The following is a 9,192-nucleotide window of genomic DNA, read 5'->3' on the forward strand; positions in this document are numbered from 1 at the left end:
AAATGAAGCATTTGTGTTTAGTGTGTCCGCCAGATCAGAGGCAGTAGGGATGACCAGGGATGTTCTCTTGATAAGTGCGTGAATTGGACCATTTTCCTGTCCTGCTAAGCATTCAAAAAGTAACAAGTGTCAGGGAAAAAGTATGGAGTAAAAAGTACATTATTTTACATGTAACAAAGATTAAATGAAATGGAAACAATTAAATATGAAATTGAATTAAATAATAATGAATGTTGATGTTAATACTATGTACAATATCTAATCATGTTGCAATATGATAATGAAAACAGTAACCTAATATATTCAACATGCTGTGTATTATTGTCTTCTAACACTTTTTCACCATCATGACCCTAATTACTATGACACACCCCTCACTATTGCCATTGGTTTCACTAATTGCACTGTTTGTCTACTAAACCTTGTTCAAGCATTCATGATGTTAGCCTGAAGAAGGCACAGTGATTCCGAGACGTTGGTGGTTTACCCAAAAAATTATTGGGAGCTTACAGTGCATTCGGAAAGTATTCAGACCCCTTGACTTTTTCCACATTTTGATACGTTACAGCCTTATTCTAAAATTGATTAAATAAAAAAATTTCCTCATCAATCTACACACAATACCCCACAATGACCAAGCAAAAACTGGTGGGAAATTCAATTGATTGGACATGATTTGGAATGGCACACAACTGTCTATATAAGGTCCCACAGTTGACAGTGCATGTCAGAGCAAAAACCAAGTCAGGAGGTCGAAGGAGAGCTCTGAGACAGGATTGTGTCGAGGCACAGATCTGGGGAAGGGTACCAAAAACATTTGGGAGAAGGGCCTTGGTTAGGGAGGTGACCAAGAACCCGAAGGTCACTCTGACAGAGCTCCAGAGTTAATCTGTGGAGATGGGAGAACCTTCCAGAAGGACAACCATCTCTGCAGCACTCCACCAATCAGGCCTTTATGGTAGAGTGGCCAGACGGAAGCCACTCCTCAGGAAAAGGCACATGGCAGCCCGATTGGAGTTTGCCAAAAGGCACCTAAAAGACGCAGATCATGAGAAACAAGATTATCCGGTCTGATGAAACCAAGATTGAACTCTTTGGCCTGAATGCCAAGCGTCACGTGTGGAGGAAACCTGGCACCATCCCTACGATGAAGCACGCTGGTGGCAGCATCATGCTGTGGGGTTATTTTTCAGCAGCAGGGAGAGGGAGACTAGTCAGAATAGAGAGAAAGATGAACAGAGCAAAGTACAGAGAGGTCCTTGATGAAACCCGCTCCAGAGTACTCAGGACCTCAGACTGGTGCAAAGGTTCACCTTCCAACAGGACAACGATCCTAAGCACACAGCCAAGACAACGCAGGAGTGGCTTCGGGACAAGTCTCTGAATGTCCTTGAGTGGCCCAGACAGAGCCCGGACATGAACCCGATCAAACATCTCTGGTGAGACCTGAAAATAGCTGTGCAGCGACGCTCCCCGTCCAACCTGACAGAGCTTGAGAGGATCTGCAGAGAAGAATGGGAGAAACTCCCCAAATACAGGTGTGCCAAGCTTGTAGCGTCATACCCAAGAAGACTCGAGGCTGTAATCGCTGCCAAAGGTGCTTCAACAAAATACTGAGTAAAGCGTCTGAATACTTATGTAAACGCGATATTTCTGTTTTTTTATTTTTAATACATTTGCAAACATTTATAAAAACATGTTTTTACGTTGTCATTATGAGGTATTGTGTGTAGATTGCTAAGTAAAACATTTTTTAAAATCAATTTTAGAATAAGGCTGTAACGTAACAAAATGTGGAAAAAGTAAAGAGGTCTGAATACTTTACGAATGCACTGTATAGAGTGTGCGCCTCTATTTTTTTTTTGTTGTTGTTGTAAATAATACCTTTAACATTATGTTGACGTGATTAAATGTGATGAAGAAGATTAAAATCTGGATGCACTGAATTGAGTCCCAATACGATCCATTATTATGAGTGGACGAGAATAATGGTAAAGGAAAATACAAAAATGTTGTCCTACAAAAGCTCAAAAAACGACCAATTCTTCAAATCGCATATTTATACTCAAACGCGTCTCGTCCTACTACAGTACAGCTAACACAGTCTAGAAATACAGAGAGTTCTTGTGATTCAGGCTGAGGGTCAAGGATTGGTATGTGCCTTATCGACACCTCTTTGTTAAACAATAACTGAGTTATTCGGACCGCTCCCATTCCTGATGGGGGGATTACTACTTCAACTGTAGGTGTAAGGAAAGTAAAGGTATTTAAGGTATTGATTCTATATAATCACTGGATTGTCATACTGTTTCTCTAGCAGGATATGGGTTGGGTCAGGGCTGGTATTTATAACATTGATCACAGCCCATTACAATCTGAAAGAGCTTAAATATTCACAGAATTCCCCAATATTTCAAGAGAGCATATTGAAGAGCATGGGTATTTTAGCCATATGTTCTGAGGCCTGAAATGAAACGGAAATGGGAAAACAATGTTTAATATAGTGACTTATTTTATGTTGGGCTGGCTTTTAAGAAAGCAAAGCAACACAATGGAGAACATTCAATAGGAAGTGATGCCTTAGACTAATAGGAAACGAGAACATTTGAGCGATAATCATTTTGATTGGCAGCCAAGTGGACAACGCCACATCGGAAAGTGTATGGAATTAAAATATATTGTAGATAGCCCAGAGAGCCTATAGATGAGTAGAGCAACATTAATGTGGACAGGAAGGGAGAGAGGGAATTGTGAAATACAGGAGGAAAACAGATGATCTGTGTGCATGTTATGTTTTATTGTGTCATGTCTTTATTGTGTCTGAGGGTTTGCGTCAGGGGAGTGGAGGGATTTTTTTGCATTCAAAAGTTCTAGATAATGACCTGGTGACATCATGAGGGTGTTGGCCTCACTGTGTGCTTTACACAACGGTGGAAAAAGTACCCAATTGTCATACTTGAGCAAAAAAATAAGATAACTTCATAGAAAATAACTCAAGTAAAAGTGAAAGCCACCCAGTAAAATACTTGAGTAAAAGTCAAAAAGTATTTTGTTTGAAATATACATAAGTATCAAAAGTAAATGTAATTGCTAAAATATACTTAGGAATCACAAGTAAAAGTAAAAGTAAAAATATAAATATAAATAATTTCAAATTCCTGTTTTCAAACCAGATGGCATAATTTTTTATTTTTTTTATTTACGGATAGCCAGGGGCACACTCCAACACAATTTACAAATGAAGCATTTGTATTTAGTGAGTCCGCCAGATCAGAGGCAGTAGGGATGACCAGGGATGTTCTCTTGATAAGTGCGTGAATCTGACCATTTTCCTGTCCTGCTAAGCATTCAAAAAGTAACAAGTGTCAGGGAAAAAGTATGGAGTGAAAAGTACATTTTTTTCTTTAGGAATGTAGTGGAGTACAGATACTCAAAAAACTACTTTAGTACTTTAAATAACTTTTACTTAAGTACTTTACACCACTGGTTTTACTGTAATGTGATGAAATGTCTGGACTCAGGAGAAATTAGACACTGTGGCAATGATATTTTTTTTTATCAATTAAAGAGCCCATTCATACAGTCAGACCTACTGTAATTGTCAACCAGCAACCATAATTCATGATTTGTTCAGTTGCCCTGGGGATAATGAAACAAACCCAAGAGCCCCCTGCTGGTTGATGAGAAAAATGCACGAAATCGACCTGACGTCATCATCACGCGCCTACAACAGACCACCGTTTCACATGTGAGTTGTCCTGTTAGCTAGCTTGGTGGTTACGTTTTCTAACTTTTATGTGTTTGTGTGTCTTGTTTTTGATTCATATAGCTGGTTATGAGACAATCATAAAGATTTCGACGATTTGAACGGGAAGAGAACGGTCGCAGTGATTTAGCTTGTTAGCTATTTCTTCCATGGGTTATTCTTGTTAGCTAGCTACTCTAGCTAACTTTAGCTAAACCAAAACAGTTTCTTCTTGTTGTTAGCTAGCTAAACCGAAGAAGATTCCGATTGTTAATTTATTGACAGCTCCTTAAAATTAGGTTGTTTTTAATAATCAAAAGTGTCTTCAACTGACAAAAATATTTTGGGTGTGTGCGTAAATTCAATCTGGAGTGCCAGAGTGCGCTCTTGGCGTTCGTAAATTCAGAGCGTTACGCTGTCGGCGCGTTCATGGACGCTCTGGCGGAGGAGTAGAGTTGATCCGAGCGTTCTGACCTCACAACGGCAGTCAAGCACCCAAGCTAACTGGCTAAAGTTAGCTAGCTACTTCCAGACAAAAATGATAACACCTCACTCTGACCATTTCACTCGCCCTAGCAGAGCTGGTTAGGCTGTTTTCATTTTATCTAGAGCATTGGTGACTGAAACTGTGCTGCTGTCAACAATTTACGCGTTTTTGCCGACGTTTGTTTTACAAATGTTTGATGACACCGGCCATATTCAACGCGCGTTGATCGTTCGTAAATCCCTCAGTTATTCTGCGCTCTGGCACACAGACAAGAGCGCTCTGAAATCGGAGTAGATGGCCAGTGCGAATATATGAACGCACCGCTTGTCTCATTCATGGCTGGTCAGTATTAGTTGAAGAGGGACCAAGGGGTTTTTGTTTTTCATCTTATTCAACAACATGCACATTGTTCTTTCAGAATGAATCAAGTTGCAATTGTGTACTTACTTTAAAATGCTGGCGAAGATGGAGGAAAACAACCAGTCGAGAGAGGCAGGATTGAAGAGGAAGTATCCTGAAGATAGAGAGAGAATGAGAGGAGGAGAAGCGGGAGAAAGAGGAGAAGATGAAAAGAAAAATAGAGGAATAGAAGCAGGTGAACGAGGAGAAGATGGAGAGAGAAAGAGAGGAGGAGCGGGTGGAAGAGGAAGTAGGGATGGAGGAGTTGCCAGGAAGCGTCTAGATGCCTTGAGTGTGGGCTACTTCCGCAGAGTGGGAGAGAGACTCAGCGAAGGCTTCACAGAGGACGAGGAGAGAGGTGAGAGCCCTTGCACAGGGAAGGAGATTGTGTCAATTATGTGCATAAATGTTTGCATGAGCATACAATGCAGTGACCTTTACGACATAGCTTCACGTCATAATTTCTTCCTCCCCTGTAGTTCTCTTTGTGGAGAACGTGTTGACGGAGGTCAAAGGGCAGGCCGCCCTGGTTGCCATGGATGTGACAGGAAGTGTCACCCTCCAGCGGCTGCTCCCATTGGCTAGCCCCGGCCAGGTGGGGGAGGTGCTGGCTGAGCTTGGCGGAGAATCGGGGTCAGATTTCAAGAGGGTGTCATGTGACAAATGTGGGGGTCATGTCGTGGAGAGCGCCCTCAGACAGATGCCCAGATGGAGAGGTAGGTCTAAATGTGACCAGTCTGAAAACAACACCTAGCACCTGAAATGTCAAGATATAATAGTTACAATAGAATGACATGAAATAAATCTCCTTGTTTATATTGTCTCTTAGAAAAGAGCTCATCGGAGGAGGACAAGTCAGCTACCACAGATGGAGATTCAGAGATGGAAGGGGAGGATTGTGGGATACTAGAGGCCCAGGTTCTGTCCCTGTGTCACGTGGTGATGGAGCACTGTGCAGAGTTCATCAGACACACACATGGCTCCCACGTGGCCCGCACGCTCATACATGTACTGGCAGGCTGCCTCGGTCCAGCCCGCACCGACACAGCACGCCCAGGTACACACACGCACACACACACACGATTATCCAAACACATAATCATACACACAATAACTTATCTTGTCTGTGTATTTTGTTCCAGGTGTAAAGGACAGGAATGTCACCACTCAGCTGACATACTTTGAGACGCCCACATCATTTTGGTGGGAACTAAAAACACTGTCTACCTCCTTGATGGACAATGTCAATGGTAATTATTCTGTCATCAAGCTACAGTACATTGAAACCCCTCATTGCACTTCACAGTACATCTTCATAGTAGATCTTCATAGTACATACTATTGGAGATGTTTCGTGCAAGCAAGTCACAAGGGCATTACATTATATATCGCTGCTCTTCCATCTCTCCGTCAGTGTGTGTGACGGATGCAGTGGCTAGTACAGTGTTCCAGACCATGTTGACGGTGTGTCACAGAAACCGACCCAAGCTCTGCAAGCTGCTCACCAAAGGTATCGTGGAGTACCTGACATCACTCAGCTCTGCTCCTGGAGTCAGGTCAGTGAGAATTCCTCTTTTTATTAGGGCGGGACGATACCAGTATCGCAATATTTTTTTACGGGCCAAAAATGAAAACACGAAGCTGACTCTTTGGTGCTTTAAAAACCTGCTGGATATAAAATATTGTGTGCTGTAGCTGGGGAAATAAATACATAAATGTGACTCTGGATGACAACATAATGTTTGTTTGCAACATTAGGGCTGTTTTCCTAAAGAAGTTAAATCCACTTCATGTTTGGTTTCCTTGCCACAATACTGTTTATTTTATTTAACTAGGCAACTACTAGTAACTACTAACGAGTATCGCTGTACTGGTATCGCCCCGGCCCTACTTTTTATACTTTTGGATATCTTATGTCTTTGTCTCTCTTTTGCCTCTTTCTCTTAGTCCTCTCTTGGTCTTTCTGAAGGATCAAGCCTCTAGTCGGCTAATTGAAATAGTCCTCCAGTTATCCCACAAGGCCTTGCTCCGGGACCTCTATAAGAACCACCTCCAGGGTCAGCTGGTCACCCTGGCCATCCATCCAATCGCCAACTTCCCCATACAGAGACTGACAGCAGCCTCCACCAATTACAAAGTGGTATGCCAATATGTATACCCCCTATAGTTATTGCTGTGATTTAAGTTATATGTATACATCATGGTTACATAGTAGTATTATTCATACAAATACCATACTATTAGTCCTGAAATCCATAAGATGGTAGATACTGATGAATTTCATCTGTATTTATCAGAGTGCATGATAAAACAGAACAAACGTTTACAATGACAGTAGTAACTCTACCTCCACTATTTCAGTCTCTTCCTTCCTCTCTCTCCCTTCCTCTCCTCCACAGTTCCTGAAGGTGTTTGATGAGCTAGCCGATGGTTTGGAGGCCATCTTGGCAGCAGGTCACATGGGTGTGATCGTCCAGCTGACAGACAGCTGTGCAGAGCGGGAGGAGAAACAGGGAGAGATGATGCAACGCCTCCTTAATGCTTTTCACTGTGCTGAACCTGCCTCTCGACACACCGCCTGCCTGCCTCTTTTCCTATCCCTGCTCACACACGAGGTGTACTACAGCTCAGAGACAGCAGAGGGCGACACACAAACGGAGGTATTGGTCTCAAAGTTACTACATTAACTTGATGTTCTGAATGCACTTTTGGATCTGACACCAAGGCTTATTGACTCCAAGCATATTGTGTGTCTGTCCATAAAAAGACCAACACTATCGTCTTTTGTATTCTCTCTTCCCTCCCTAGCGCCCCCTATCCTCTATCTGTTACCATGGTTCCCGTCTGGTCCAGTCACTGGCCAAGTTCAAAGACCGCTCCCTGCTCCTAAACAGCCTACGCTCTCTGACCCCTGCTGACCACCTGACCCTGGGAACCGACCAATCAGGCAGCCACGTTCTGCAGCTCCTGGTGACATCCTCCAGCGATAAGGGGAGGGGAAAGATCCTGAGGAGACTGGAGGTAGGACTTGCTGGAGAGATGAAAACCTGAACAAAGTACTTCCTCTCACTGTTAGTCATGGTCCAAAGCTGACTGTTTTTCTTTGATCACATTCTCACAGCAGTCCCCAAATCTCCTAATCCCCTATTTCCTCTCCCTGCCATGTCCTTACTTGGCTCCCAGGGCCAGTATGTCCAAATGGCCTGCTCCAGGTATGGCAGCCGTGTGTTGGAGGCAATCTGGAACAGCGCCACTGTCCCCCAGAGACAGAGCATTGCTAAGGAATTAGGTAAGATCTACAAAATGTGTTAGTGTTGCTGAAGTTAAGTTGTCAACCCAGAATGGGGATGCTAGTAGCTACTCACAGTTTACTGGTTAGTATTGATTTAATTGTGTTTGGGGTTGTTGCAAGAATATAATGGAATTCTGTCTTAGGTTGGACCACATTGGGGGGAGTTTTAGACCAGCGTTTACCAAACTCGGTTCTGTGGACCCCAAGGGGTTTATGTTTTGGTTTTTGCCCTAAAATAATCAATTAATCATCAAACTTGTATTATTTGAATCAGCTGTGTAGTGCTAGGGCAAAAACCAAAATGTGCACCCATTGGGGTTCCCAGGACCGAGTTTGGGAAACGCTGTTTTAAACCATGTGCTTTGATGTTTTTAATGTAATTCTTGCTCTTTCTCACCCTCTCTCTTTCTCTCTCAGTGCCTTGTGAGACACAGCTTAGATCAGGCCAGTTTGCTCGTCACGTTTGGGCCAAATTTGCCCTGACCCACTTTGTGAAGAGGCGGACCCAGTGGCAGGAAGTGCAGACGGGCGAATCAAAGAAAAGGAAGCTCTTTAGTGACATTCTGGAGTGAGAAGATGAGATGGTTCTGGGAATTGTCTTCTATGGGATTTCTATGTGATTTTTCTACATGATCAAATAAAAAAGTGTTAAATCATCCACTCTTCAGTTGTATGCATGATTATGAGTGATAATGTCCACTAATGTCCAAATCTCACTCATTAAAATCCATAGACACATTTTTTACTATACAAATTCTGGTAACGCTATTTTAAGGGTCTGTAATAAGGCATTTATAAATTGTGTTCACCGTTGATCAATCATTACTCTCACATTAATAAATAATTTACTAATCATTAGTAAAGTATTGTTGCAGTCCCTAATCTAAAGTGAGTGCCATTTACAGTGCTTTCAGAAAGTATTCAGACTTACATTTTCCACATTTTGTTACGTTAGCCTTATTCTAAAATTGATTTAAAAAATAAATAAAAAATTCTCATCAATCTACACAAAATACCCCATAATGACAAAGCAAAAACAGGTTTTTAGAAATGTTTGCTAATTAATTATTTATAAAACTCCCGGAAATAATACATTTACATAAGTATTCAGACCCGTTACTCAGTACTTTGTTGAAGCACCTTTGGCAGCGATTACAGCATCGATTATTCTTGGGTATGATGCTACAAGCTTGGCACACCTGTATTTGTGGAGTTTCTCCCATTTCTCTCAAGCTTTGTCAGGTTGGATGGGGAGCGTTGCTGCACAGC

The 9,192-nt window shown here is 42.2% G+C and overlaps 1 protein-coding gene across 2 annotated transcripts; it reads left to right on the plus strand.

The window, feature by feature from the left end:
- Positions 1-3,675: 3,675 nt before the first annotated feature.
- LOC121581115 (nucleolar protein 9) lies at positions 3,676-8,579 on the plus strand. Of its 2 annotated transcripts, none has more exons than XM_041896503.1 (11): positions 3,676-3,748; positions 4,651-4,989; positions 5,111-5,347; positions 5,461-5,688; positions 5,774-5,881; positions 6,046-6,187; positions 6,579-6,771; positions 7,031-7,291; positions 7,440-7,652; positions 7,815-7,920; positions 8,341-8,579. In XM_041896503.1, the coding sequence occupies exons 2-11, from the start codon at positions 4,686-4,688 to the stop codon at positions 8,493-8,495; spliced, it is 1,947 nt and encodes a 648-aa protein (XP_041752437.1). In that variant the 5' UTR covers positions 3,676-3,748; positions 4,651-4,685; the 3' UTR covers positions 8,496-8,579. The 2 variants fall into 2 exon arrangements, with proteins under 2 accessions (XP_041752437.1, XP_041752438.1); XM_041896504.2 differs by lacking the exon at positions 3,676-3,748 and adding an exon at positions 4,270-4,574.
- Positions 8,580-9,192: the final 613 nt, after the last annotated feature.

Source organism: Coregonus clupeaformis, chromosome 14 (genome assembly GCF_020615455.1).
Source record: "Coregonus clupeaformis isolate EN_2021a chromosome 14, ASM2061545v1, whole genome shotgun sequence".
Taxonomy (NCBI): domain Eukaryota; kingdom Metazoa; phylum Chordata; class Actinopteri; order Salmoniformes; family Salmonidae; genus Coregonus; species Coregonus clupeaformis.